Source organism: Pseudophryne corroboree, chromosome 2 (genome assembly GCF_028390025.1).
Source record: "Pseudophryne corroboree isolate aPseCor3 chromosome 2, aPseCor3.hap2, whole genome shotgun sequence".
Lineage (NCBI taxonomy): Eukaryota > Metazoa > Chordata > Amphibia > Anura > Myobatrachidae > Pseudophryne > Pseudophryne corroboree.
Window position 1 is genome coordinate 931,575,015 of NC_086445.1, and position 13,830 is coordinate 931,588,844.

The following is a 13,830-nucleotide window of genomic DNA, read 5'->3' on the forward strand; positions in this document are numbered from 1 at the left end:
GATCATGAAGTACAGGCAGCTTTTGGTGCTAGCTTTAGTGCTTTTTGCTTAAATACTTTAACGCAATTGGATGAAACACATTCTGTAGTTAACTTCATGTTAATAGATCTTTCATTCTTGTCTACAGGGACAGTAAGGCTATCCTGTTTTCTGCTCCATTTTAAGTGGTGGAAACAGGGCTGCCTAAAGGTGGCAGGGATGTGGGGGGGGGGGGGGGTGGACTGCAGTACCAATGCCGGACAGAGGAGGCCTGTCTGTGCAACTGCAAATGAGGATATCTGTATAGAAATGTCCTCAACAAAATGTCCCCCACCCTGGAGGAGACCAAAAATATGACAATATGGACAAACAAATACATAGGAACACAAAGAAGCATCACGCTTAACATTCTTCAGAGAGGAGGCAATATTATGTCTGCAGGATCATTGCAGACCATGTAGCACACTGGGAAAACCTTTCTGCCAGCAGTGAGGCAGGGCTATTGTATCTGTATGTATGAGGTGGATGGGACAGGACTGGGTTTAGGGGTCAGGTCCCCCCCCGATGTATAATGATATTGGCCGCTGAACATCCTGCCCCCCCCCACCCAGGGCTTAATAACTCACCAGCTGTACCTGTGCTTGGTACCTCTACAGCCATTCCTCCCAACCAGTTTGTCCGTCCACCTCTCCAACAGCTGCTGCTCCGGTGCGGCGGCGGGAGAATGCCGTGTTGTATCGCTGCTCTGATGCGGGGGGGGTGCGGTGACTGACTGCTGTATGCACGTTGCGCCAGGTAGAGCCCCCTTATGCACGTTGCATCAGGTATTTATTATTTATTTATTACCAACTATTTTTATATAGCGCACACATATTCCGCAGCGCTTTACTCACTCACATCAGTCCCTGCCCCAGTGGAGATTACAATCTATATTCCCTATCGCAAGTATACACAAGACACATTCACACTAAGGTTAATTGGCTTGAGTACCCGGAGGAAACCCACGTAAGTACGTGGGAGAATATACAAACTCCGCACAGTTAGTGCCATGGTGTGAATCAAACCCATGACCTCAGTGCTGTGTGGCAGTAATGCTAACCATTACACTATGTTTATGCACCAATTGATGCTCCACCCACATCCACAGCTCCACCCCCCAGGGGACACTGCTTATTTTGTCAGTCCCGGGTTCCACAATTTCTGATGACAGCCATGGGTGGCAAGGTGTTAAAGGATCTATGATCAAAATGAGAGAATGTTTTATTTTATTTTTGGCTTTCACGGGTATAGGTTGTATAAACCTGGTTAGGAATTGGAATTTAGACAGCTGCAATCATTGTGGGCACAATTAAAAGTGACCATATAGTGTTTAAATTGTTGGATACATGTTTCTTCTGATAGGATAAATACTCCAAGGAAGCAAGGTGGGCTTGGGCCCATGAAAATTCCTCTTTTATCTGACTTGACTCATCAGATTTCAAAGGATTATGGTGTATACTTGGAAGACCAAGGTCACACGCTCAGGTTTGTGCATCTAACTGCATTCATATGTCTGACTTACTTATAAATGTTCTTTCTCTATCGTCCTAGTGGATGCTGGGGTTCCTGAAAGGACCATGGGGAATAGCGGCTCCGCAGGAGACAGGGCACAAAAAGTAAAGCTTTACGATCAGGTGGTGTGTACTGGCTCCTCCCCCTATGACCCTCCTCCAAGCCTCAGTTAGATTTTTGTGCCCGGCCGAGAAGGGTGCAATCTAGGTGGCTCTCCTAAAGAGCTGCTTAGAAAAGTTTAGCTTAGGTTTTTTATTTTACAGTGAGTCCTGCTGGCAACAGGATCACTGCAACGAGGGAATTAGGGGAGAAGAAGTGAACTCACCTGCGTGCAGGATGGATTGGCTTCTTGGCTACTGGACATCAGCTCCAGAGGGACGATCACAGGTACACCCTGGATGGTCACCGGAGCCTTGCCGCCGGCCCCCTTGCAGATGCTGAAGTAAGAAGAGGTCCAGAATCGGCGGCAGAAGACTCCTCAGTCTTCTAAAGGTAGCGCACAGCACTGCAGCTGTGCGCCATTTTCCTCTCAGCACACTTCACACGGCAGTCACTGAGGGTGCAGGGCGCTGGGAGGGGGGCGCCCTGGGAGGCAAATGAAAACCTATTTTGGCTAAAAATACCTCACATATAGCCTCCGGAGGCTATATGGAGATATTTAACCCCTGCCAGAATCCGTTAAGAGCGGGAGACGAGGCCGCCGAAAAAGGGGCGGGGCCTATCTCCTCAGCACACAGCGCCATTTTCCCTCACAGAAAGGCTGGAGGGAAGGCTCCCAGGCTCTCCCCTGCACTGCACTACAGAAACAGGGTTAAAACAGAGAGGGGGGGCACTAATTTGGCGTTAGAAATATATAAAAAAGATGCTATAAGGGAAAACACTTATATAAGGTTGTCCCTATATAATTATAGCGTTTTTGGTGTGTGCTGGCAAACTCTCCCTCTGTCTCTCCAAAGGGCTAGTGGGTCCTGTCCTCTATCAGAGCATTCCCTGTGTGTGTGCTGTGTGTCGGTACGTGTGTGTCGACATGTATGAGGACGATGTTGGTGAGGAGGCGGAGCAATTGCCTGTAATGGTGATGTCACTCTCTAGGGAGTCGACACCAGAATGGATGGCTTATTTAGGGAATTACGTGATAATGTCAACACGCTGCAAGGTCGGTTGACGACATGAGACGGCCGACAAACAATTAGTACCGGTCCAGACGTCTCAAAAACACCGTCAGGGGTTTTAAAACGCCCGTTTACTTTAGTCGGTCGACACAGACACAGACAGGGACACTGAATCCAGTGTCGACGGTGAATAAACAAACGTATTCCTTATTAGGGCCACACGTTAAAGGCAATGAAGGAGGTGTTACATATTTCTGATACTACAAGTACCACAAAAGAGGGTATTATGTGGGATGTGAAAAAACTACCGTAGTTTTTCCTGAATCAGATAAATTAAATGAAGTGTGTGATGATGCGTGGGTTCCCCCCGATAGAAAATTATGGGCGGTATACCCTTTCCCGCCAGAAGTTAGGGCGCGTTGGGAAACACCCCTTAGGGTGGATAAGGCGCTCACACGCTTATCAAAACAAGTGGCGGTACCGTCTATAGATAGGGCCGTCCTCAAGGACCAGCTGACAGGAGGCTGGAAAATATCATAAAAAGTATATACACACATACTGGTGTTATACTGCGACCAGCGATCGCCTCAGCCTGGATGTGCAGAGCTGGGGTGGCTTGGTCGGATTCCCTGACTAAAAATATTGATACCCTTGACAGGGACAGTATTTTATTGACTATAGAGCATTTAAAGGATGCATTTCTATATATGCGAGATGCACAGAGGGATATTTGCACTCTGGCATCAAGAGTAAATGCGATGTCCATATCTGCTAGAAGATGTTATGGACACGACAGTGGTCAGGTGATGCAGATTCCAAACGGCACAAAGGTGTATTGCCGTATAAAGGAAGAGGAGTTATTTGGGGTCGGTCCATCGGACCTGGTGGCCACGGCAACTGCTGGAAAATCCACCGTTTTTACCCTAAGTCACATCTCTGCAGAAAAAGACACCGTCTTTTCAGCCTCAGTCCTTTCGTCCCTATAAGATCATATCTGCCCAGGGATAGAGGAAAGGGAAGAAGACTGCAGCAGGCAGCCCATTCCCAGGAACAGAAGCGTTCCACCGCTTCTGACAAGTTCTCAGCATGGCGCTGAGACTGTACAGGACCCCTGGATCCTACAAGTAGTATCCCAGGGGTACAGATTGGAATGTCGAGACGTTTCCCCTTCGCAGGCTCCTGAAGTCTGCTTTACCAAGGTCTCCCTCCGACAAGGAGGCAGTATGGGAAAAAATTCACAAGCTGTATTCCCAGCAGGTGATAATTAAATTACCCCTCCTACTACAAGAAAAGGGGTATTATTCCACACTATATTGTGGTACTGAAGCCAGAAGGCTAGGTGAGACTTATTCTAAAAAAAATTTTGAACACTTACAAAGGTTCAAATCAAGATGGAGTCACTCAGAGCAGTGATAACGAACCAGGAAGAAGGGGACTATATAGTGTCCCGGGACATCAGGGATGCTTACCTCTATGTCCCAAATTTGCCCTTCTCACTAAGGGTACCTCAGGTTCGTGGTGCAGAACTGTCACTATCAGTTTCGGACGCTGCCGTTTGGATTGTCCACGGCACCCCGGGTCTTTACCAAGGTAATGGCCGAAATGATGATTCTTCTTCGAAGAAAAGGCGTCTTAATTATCCCTTACTTGGACGATCTCCTGATAAGGGCATAGTCCAGGGAACAGTTGGAGGTCGGAGTAGCACTATCTCGGATACTGCTACAACAGCACGGGTGGATTCTAAATATTCCAAAATCGCAGCTGATCCCGACGACACGTCTGCTGTGCCTAGGGATGATTCTGGACACAGTCCAGAAAAAGGTGTTTCTCCCGGAAGAGAAAGCCAGGGAGTTATCCGAGCTAGTCAGGAACCTCCTAAAAACAGTGCATCATTGCACAAGGGTCCTGGTAAAAATGGTGGCTTCCTACGAAGCAATTCCATTCGGCAGATTTCACGCAAGAACTTTTCAGTGGGATCTGCTGGACAAATGGTCCGGATCGCATCTTCAGATGCATCAGCGGATAACCCTATATCCAAGGACAAGGGTGTCTCTCCTGTGGTGGTTATAGAGTGCTCATCTTCTAGAGGGCCGCAGATTCGGCATTCAGGATTGGATGCTGGTGACCACGGAGCCCAGCCAGAGAGGCTGGGGAGCAGTCACACAAGGAAAAAATTTCCAGGGAGTGTGATCAAGTCTGGAGACTTTTCTCCACATAAATATACTGGAGCTAAGGGTAAATTTATAATGCTCTAAGCTTAGCAAGACCTCTGCTTCAAGGTCAGCCGGTATTGATCCAGTGGGGAAAACATCACGGCAGTCGCCCACGTAAACAGACAGGGCGACACAAGAAGCAGGAGGGCAATGGCAAAAACTGCAAGGACTTTTCGCTGGGCGGAAAATCATGTGATAGCACTGTCAGCAGTGTTTCATCCCGGGAATGGAAACTGGGAAGCAGACTTCCTCAGCAGGCACGACCTCCACTCGGGAGAGTGGAAACTTCATCGGGAAGTTTTTTCCACATGATTGTAAACCGTTGGGAAATACCAAAGGTGGACATGATGGCGTCCCGTCTGAACAAAAAACGGGACAGGTATTGCGCCAGGTCAAGAGACCCTCAGGCAATAGCTGTGGACGTTCTGGTAACACCGTGGGTGTACCAGTCGGTGTATGTGTTCCCTCCTCTGCTTCTCATACCTAAGGTGCTGAGAATTATAAGACGTAGAGGAGTAAGAACTATACTCATGGCTCCGGATTGGCCAAGAAGGACTTGGTACCCGGAACTTCAAGAGATGCTTACAGAGGTCTTATGGCCTCTGCCGCTAAGAAGGGACTTGCTTCAGCTAGTACCATGTCTGTTCCAAGACTTACCGCAGCTGCGTTTGTCGGCATGGCGGTGGAACGCCGGATCCTAAGGGAAAAAGGCATTCCGGAAGAGGTCATTCCTACCCTGGTCAAAGCCAGAAAGGAGGTGACCGCACAACATTATCACCACATGTGGCGAAAATATGTTGCGTGGTGTGAGGCCAGGAAGGCCCCACAAAGAAATTTCAACTCGGTCGTTTCCTGCATTTCCTGCAAACAGGAGTGTCTATGGGCCTCAAATTGGGGTCCATTAAGGTTCAAATTTCGGCCCTGTCGATTTTCTTCCAGAAAGAATTGGCTTCAGTTCCTGAAGTCCAGAAGTTTGTCAAGGGAGTATTGCATATACAACCCCCTTTTGTGCCTCCAGTGGCACTGTGGGATCTCAACGTAGTTCTGGGATTCCTCAAATCACATTGGTTTAAAACCAGTCAAATCTGTGGATTTGAAGCATCTCACATGAAAAGTGACCATGCTCTTGGCCCTGGCCTGGACCAGGCGAGTGTCAAATTGGTGGTTTTTTCTCAAAAAAGCCCATATCTGTTTGTCCATTCGGACAGGGCAGAGCTGCGGACTCGTCCCCAGTTCTCTCCCTAAGGTGGTGTCAGTGTTTCACCTGAACCAGCTTATTGTGGTGCCTTGCACCTACTAGGGACTTGGAGGACTCCAAGTTGCTAGATGTTGTCAGGGCCCTGAAAATATGTTCCAGGACGGCTGGAGTCAGGAAAACTGACTTGCTGTTATCCTGTATGCACCCAACAAACTGGGTGCTCTTGCTTCTAAGCAGACTATTGCTAGTTGGATGTGTAATACAATTCAGCTTGCACATTCTGTGGCAGGCCTGCCACAGCCAAAATATGTAAATGCCCATTCCACAAGGAAGGTGGGCTCATCTTGGGCGGCTGCCCGAGGGGTCTCGGCTTTACAACTTTGCCGAGCGGTTATTTAGTCAGGGGCAAACACGTTTGTAAAATCCTACAAATTTGATACCCTGGCTAAGGAGGACCTGGAGTTCTCTCATTCGGTGCTGCAGAGTCATCCGCACTCTCCCGCCCGTTTGGGAGCTTTGGTATTATCCCCATGGTCCTTTCAGGAACCCCAGCATCCACTAGGACGATAGAGAAAATAAGAATTTACTTACCGATAATTCTATTTCTCGGAGTCCGTAGTGGATGCTGGGCGCCCATCCCAAGTGCGGATTGTCTGCAATACTTGTACATAGTTACAAAAATCGGGTTATTATTGTTGTGAGCCATCTTTTCAGAGGCTCCGCTGTTATCATACTGTTAACTGGGTTCAGATCACAGGTTGTACAGTGTGATTGGTGTGGCTGGTATGAGTCTTACCCGGGATTCAAAATCCTTCCTTATTGTGTACGCTCGTCCGGGCACAGTACCTAACTGAGGCTTGGAGGAGGGTCATAGGGGGAGGAGCCAGTACACACCACCTGATCGTAAAGCTTTACTTTTTGTGCCCTGTCTCCTGCGGAGCCGCTATTCCCCATGGTCCTTTCAGGAACCCCAGCATCCACTACGGACTCCGAGAAATAGAATTATCGGTAAGTAAATTCTTATTTTCCAACATTAACACTGAGATTATATAAATGTCAAGCCACTTTCTACTGAAATATTTGTTCTTGGCCCTTCTGTTTTGAGGTTTCATCAACAGTGGCTCTATGAAGAGAGTACTGACAGGTTTTTGCTAATACTCAGGGATTCTGAAGATATGTTTGGTTAATTTACACTGATTCTCTTAGATGTTACCCAATAGCCTTATGTTATTTTGCTGTTGTGAACAAATGGATGTTATTTGTTTCCCTATTGTACTGTACATATGAAATGAGTCTCACAGATACTGATTTCTCTTATTAACTAGTGCAGGCCTGGCCAACGTGTGTTTCCAGCTGTTGTGGAACTGATCACACTCTATATACTAGCTATAACAGAAACATGGCTCACACAAGGTACATTCTACTAGGATTTTCACCCCTTTCTCTCTGCGTTTTGCAGCTATCTATTGCCCAACTGGGCAACCCAAAAAGTTTCTGGAAGATTTTTCTGTTTGGCTCCCTCACTTTTTATCCTCTGACATATCCACCATCATTATGGGTGATTTCAATATCTATGTTGACAGTTCACATTCTCCCGATGCCTCCAAACTACTCTCTCTAACCACCTCTCTTGGCCTCTCCCAATGGACTGACTCCCCTACTCATCAGGAGGGCCACTACCGTGATCTTGTATTCACCAGACAATGTTCTGTTTCTGAACTTACTAACACTCCTTTCCCCCTCTCAGATCACAACCTTATCACCTGCATACTCTCCTCCATCAGTTCAAGCTCAATGTCCCTGAAGTCTTCCAAGCCGCTTCTAACCCACAGAAATAACGCTATTAAGTTTCAACAACTGTCTACCTCACTGCAACCACTGCTCTCACCAATTTCTACATTCATCTCTCCTGAGACTGCTGTACCACACCTTAACCAAACTCTAGAAACCGCACTCGATGAAGTGGCTCTGGCTACCCCTACTCCACATAGACTTAGATGTCAACTGTGGCACTCTAAATACACAAGGCACCTACAAAAACTGTCAAGTAAAGTAGAACACCAGTGGCGTAAATCTCATAGTTCAAGTGACTTGCTCACATATAAGACCATGTACCACTCTTATCGTAATGTACCACTGTCAAACAAACATATTTCCAATCTCTCATCTCTGCTGAAGCCTCTAAACCCAAGCGACTTTTTAATACATTTAAATCGCTTCTTGTCCCTCCCTCACCCAACCCACCAGCCGCTGTCAGTGCGCAAGATCTTCTTCCTATTTCAAGGATAAGATCTGAAATGAAATGGTATGCTCTTTCACAGCCAGTGACCTGCTCAACTCCCCTTCCTGAACCCTCGAACACCTTCTCTTCATTTGATCCTACAAATGAAGATGAAGAATCTGCACTCTTCTCATCTGCGTACTCTACTACCTCTCCCCTTGACTCTATACCCTCACAAATTAGTGAAGCTCTGTCTGCTGTGCTCATCCCAAACTTTACAGATTTTAGTTCTCTCTCTGTCTACTGGTATCTTTCCTTCTCTGTACAAGCATGCAGTGATTACTCCCATTCTGAAAAAACAAAACTCTGACCTGAACACTCTCTATAACTACCATCCCATTTCTCAGCTCCCATGCCCCTCCAAGCTACTTGAGAGACTTGCCTACACTCTCCTCACACACTTTCTTAACTCACACAGCTTACTGGACCCACTTCAGTCAGGATTTCATGCCCAACACTACACAGAGACAGCACTGACTAAGGTAGTGAATGATTTGGTCACTGCTAAATCTAAAGGCCATTACTCACTACTTAATCTCCTTGATCTCTCTGCTTTTGACACTGTTGACCACTCTTCTCATACAAACACTACAATCGCTAGGTCTGCAGGACACAGCCCTTTCTTGGTTCTCATATTACTTATCTAATTGCTCCTTCAGTGTTCGTTTCTCTGATTCCACCTCCTCTTCACTACCTCTATCAGTTGGAGTACCGCAAGGCTCAGTCTTAGGTCCTCTGTTTTTCTCTATCTATACCACATCTCTTAGCAAACGAATCAACGCTTTTGGATTTCAGTACCGTCTGTATGCGGATGATACTCATCTACCTATCCTCCCCAGATTTGTCACCATCTGTATTGGGCCATGTCACTGAATGCCTTTTTTGCCATTTAATCTTGGATGACATCTCACCATCTCAATCTTAATATTTCCAAAACAGAATTAATTATATTGCCAATAGTAGTTACCAACCTGATATCTCTAGCAGTGTTGAGAATTCTACAATCATCCCTACCCCTTAAGCTTGCTGCCTAGGTGTCATTCTTGACTCTGAACTGTCCTTTGTTCCCCACATTCAATCTGTCTCAAGATCATGTTACATACATCTAAAAAAAACAGCCAAAATACGACCATATCTTACACAAGACACAGCAAAAACTGTAATCCATGCTCTCATTATCTCCCGCATTGATTATTGCAATAGTCTTCTTACTGTTCTTCCCATACATAGGCTCTCACCACCACAATCCATATTGAATGCAGCTGCGAAGGTAATCTTCCTCGCTAGACATTCATCGTCTGCAGATCCGCTCTGTCAGTCCCTCCATTGGTTACCGGTATTCAGTCGTATTAAATATAAAATACTTTTACTTCCATACAAGGCTATTAACCAAACTGCACGAACATGCATCTCTTCACTCATCTCAGAATATCTCCCTACCCGACCTCTCCGCTCTGCACAAGATCTGCGTCTCTCATCCACATGTTTTACTTGTGCACCTTCAAAATTACAGGACTTTATCCGGGCTTCACCCACTCCGTGGAATGCCCTCCCACGCACAAAAAGACTCACCTCTAGTCTCCAAACCTTTAAACGTTCCCTGAAAACTCACCTCTTCAGACAAGCCTACCAAATTCTAGACCCACCCACATAACCTTCAGTGATTCCCTATCTAATTACATCCTCTCTGTACAGTACACATAACATCACATATCTTGTCTTTCTTTACTCTCACACCCTCCTGACCCTTGGCCAACATTGCTGGGTGATCATATCATACAACCCATTAAGAACCTAGCAATCCGGTGGATCATTATGCAATAGGTAGCATCTATCCTTGTGTATCAATTCCTATTTCCCTATAGATTGTAAGCTTGTGAGCAGAGCCTTCCTACCTCTCTCTGTTTTTACCCAGTTTTGTTCTATTACTGTTGTTCTAATTGTAAAGCGCAATGGATTATGCTGTGCTATATAAGAAACTGTAAATAAATAAATAAATAAATCACTGGGAGCGTATGCTGGGACTTGTAGTTTTGCAACAGCTGGAAAGCCACTGGTTGGCTAGGCCTGCAAATGGGACCCTGCATATGCCAGGTCCTCTTAGTCCAGCTGCTATCATCCCACCCCTTCCTTGCTGTATTACTTACCTTACCCACTACAATTGTGCTCAGACTTGCATAAATAGCTGCACTGCCAATGTACACATTGCGCATGGAGTTTAAGTTGAGTATGTTATACTTGCGCTAGGAGAGTGGGCTCATTGGCATGTTTGTAAAAGTTCAGTACACTTTTTTTTTTTTTGTTTTGTCTTTAAGGTTGATGCACTTTATTGTAATGTATGCAGGGAATAGTGATGACTTCTCAGTGCACCAGGAAATTCGTCTTTCCCCATGTTTTAAACGTGACCCGGGTCAGATGACCTGTATTACCTGTTTACACTGTAGATCACGTGGGTCCTTCCCAAACAAAACCCTGCTAGCTACCACTGAAGGATTGCCAGGTCACTCGACTGTGTGTTTTGAGGGAGCAGTTTTATCACTGACCATAAATCCAGGGTTGATTCACGTGCAGACACCTGGGATTTTTAGATCTGTGGAAAAAGGGCTATAAGGCATCAGGTGTAGATGTGTCTACATTTTGGTTAATTTTATTATGACTACCAATGTTTTGACCCTGCCTTTTATAGGGTTGATGTGACTTCTTTTATATCTGGCACAAACAATCTCTCTTGTTTGTATTAGGAGTATAACCCTACCTAAAGGGCCCTACACACTTGCCGATTACATTGAGCGATATGAACGATCCTGTTCATTAATGAGCAAGAAATCGTTCATATCGCTCAGTGTGTAGTCACTAACGGTGAACGATGCGCGGCCCCGCACTCGTTCATAGTTTGTGCCGGCTCGTGTATGCATGCAAGCCAATATGGACAAGCTCGTCCATATTAGCATGCAGGGCTATGGGGCCGGGTGACATCAGGGAGTGAAGAAACTTCACTCCCCTCATCACCCCCTGCCACCACCGCGTTGACTGTATCGGCCGTCGGGCACCTTGACCAATGTGTAGGGCACATAAGTGAACTGGCTTTGGAAGTTGCAACGTATTGATAATGTATAAAATACAGGCTACTCGGTAACGACACTGAACACCTCACTGCCTGATAAACTGCAGCTACTCGTTACATTGTATCTAATCCTGGGCTTATGTGCAGTCTGATACTTTAGCTACAAGCAGATCTATTATACCTTTATTATTGCAATGGAAAAGGAACCAAAAATGCCCTGGTGCTATTTTATCTACACAGACAAAATAACATTAAATATATAATTATTTGATACATTTGGGTAACTGCTTGTGAATGGAACATGGCTGTATTTCATATTAATTTACTATTCTGTCACTCTTGTATTTTTTTTCTAGATATTTTGCTTGATATTAAGTTAAACGGCAAAACCATTGTTTTAAAGATAAAGAATTAACTATATTTGAATCTGATATACAATCCTAGTGTACTGCCAAACAGCCTTTTTTTATTTTTTTTATTTAATTCCACAAGTGCGCATAACTTTGGGCGGCTGGTAGCGTAAATCCCCAATCAGGCCTCCTGTTTGGGTTGTTGTTGTTCTGCCAGATGTCACCGCTAACATCCCATTATTGCAGGCATGGCCCACATGTGGCTTTCCAGCTGTTCCGGTAAACATCCCAGCTTGCCAGGGGCAAATGCAGGATTTATAGGGGGGTGTTTCCAAATGCAATCCACAATCTCCCACTCTGCAGAACATTGGAGCAAGTGCAGGAGTCTTGTGGAGCTGTAGAATAACCTAATGCAGACCCTGGTCCTTTTATACATTGGATACTGTATAGAATACAATATTAATAATTAACACTATAGATGGTCTCTAGTATAGGCTGTATAAAACATCTTTATCTAAAATAACAAGTGGTCCAAAAAAGGATCAACATACCATAATAAATAAATACGCAAACATAATAGATCCAGAAGGAGACGGAACTGCACTTTCTAAGCACACATTCTTCCACCTCATGGTAAAGCACCTGTCATTTCTTACTGGCGGCTACTCTCTGGTCCAGTGCACTGATGGAGTATTCAGAGCCACACACGGCAAACCTGGCAGAAGAAGCTGCTACCACTGGGCATGTGCATCAGCTCTGCTCTGTCCCTTTAAACTGCACTGGTGGCATATACTATTGCTATTTTGGTCATAATTTAAGATGCTGGCCAGGTGGAGGGGGGTTGCCAGGCAACTGGAAACCCCCTTGCTCCCTGCATTTTCCCCATGCATGCCCTGTCATAGTGTTAGCATTTCCTAATGACAAAACTGTGTTTTGCAACAGCTGGAGAGCCACAGGTTGACCAGGTCTGCCGTAGTATTTTCATTACCTCTATCTTGTACAAGACTTGGCTGTAGAAATGTCTTTACAAGAGCTTGCAGTCTTGTAAAAATAGGGTGGAGACACGCAAGTGCCTGCCTGCTCCATTAGTCACTAAATATTGAGACTACTATTTCTTTCTCTTAGAGGGCTTTTCATAATAGACGACAAGGGAGTCCTCCGGCAGATTACAATGAATGATCTTCCTGTTGGGCGATCTGTAGATGAGACTCTTCGTCTTGTCCAAGCATTCCAGTACACAGACAAACATGGGGAAGGTAAGTGATGTGCTGTCTAACTGGGGTGAAACAGTGGACAGCATTGCTGCCTCACAGCACTGGTACTATGTATGCAATAGTGTGTGTGGATAACTTAAAAATATTATTGGATTTCTCCTATTAAGAAGTAAAATCTATATAAAAAAAGTCACATTTAATTGAAGGCACAATGTGTTTATTCTCCTCCCCCTACTATTGAACGTTTCTTCTTATTGGTTTTCCTTGTTTCCATCCAATTTAAAAAAAAAAATGGTTTCGACACATGGTACGAGAGTAGTAATGTGTGATGGCTAAGCTTTTCACCTTTATAACAGCCATAATGTATGGGTTAATTCTGTAGCTGCATAGAGACTCCTCCTCCTTCTCTTTGGTGGCCCATTCCTTTTCTCGGCAGCATATGTAGTGAAGGACAGGGACATGCGGTGAGCTAAACGGCTCAAGAGGCACTGGTGAGTACCAGAGCCAGATTTACACACATTATATGAGCCAAAGGGTTCATGCGGGCATTAGATACAGGTGCAGGAGTGTATACATGTGGGCATTACACACAGGTGCAGGAGTGTATACATGTGGGCATTATACACAGGTGCAGCATTATATATACATGTGAGCGTTATGATAAAGCTAAATATTTATCTTACTTAAAACCCTTTAAGAGGTCAAAGAACACAGTACGCTATTGGCGTACGGAATACCGTAAGGGTACGCACGTTGCGTAACAATCGCTTAGCCGTAGTCGAGACGCTCAAGCGTCACGTTCGCTCACGGCCAAGAGATCACAGGCAGGCACGCTATTGGCTGCCGACTAACGTAATGATACGCTATT

At 45.4% G+C, this 13,830-nt stretch overlaps 1 protein-coding gene across 2 annotated transcripts in view; it reads left to right on the plus strand.

Moving 5' to 3' along the window:
• The window catches only part of PRDX4 (peroxiredoxin 4), a 92,048-nt gene that overhangs the window by 21,232 nt on the left and 56,986 nt on the right, over nucleotides 1–13,830 (plus strand). For both annotated transcript variants that reach the window (XM_063956234.1, XM_063956233.1), the window contains exons 4-5: nucleotides 1,381–1,503; nucleotides 12,874–13,004. In XM_063956234.1, the coding sequence (XP_063812304.1) occupies nucleotides 1,381–1,503; nucleotides 12,874–13,004 (254 nt within the window). The remainder of the gene's footprint in view (nucleotides 1–1,380; nucleotides 1,504–12,873; nucleotides 13,005–13,830) is intronic.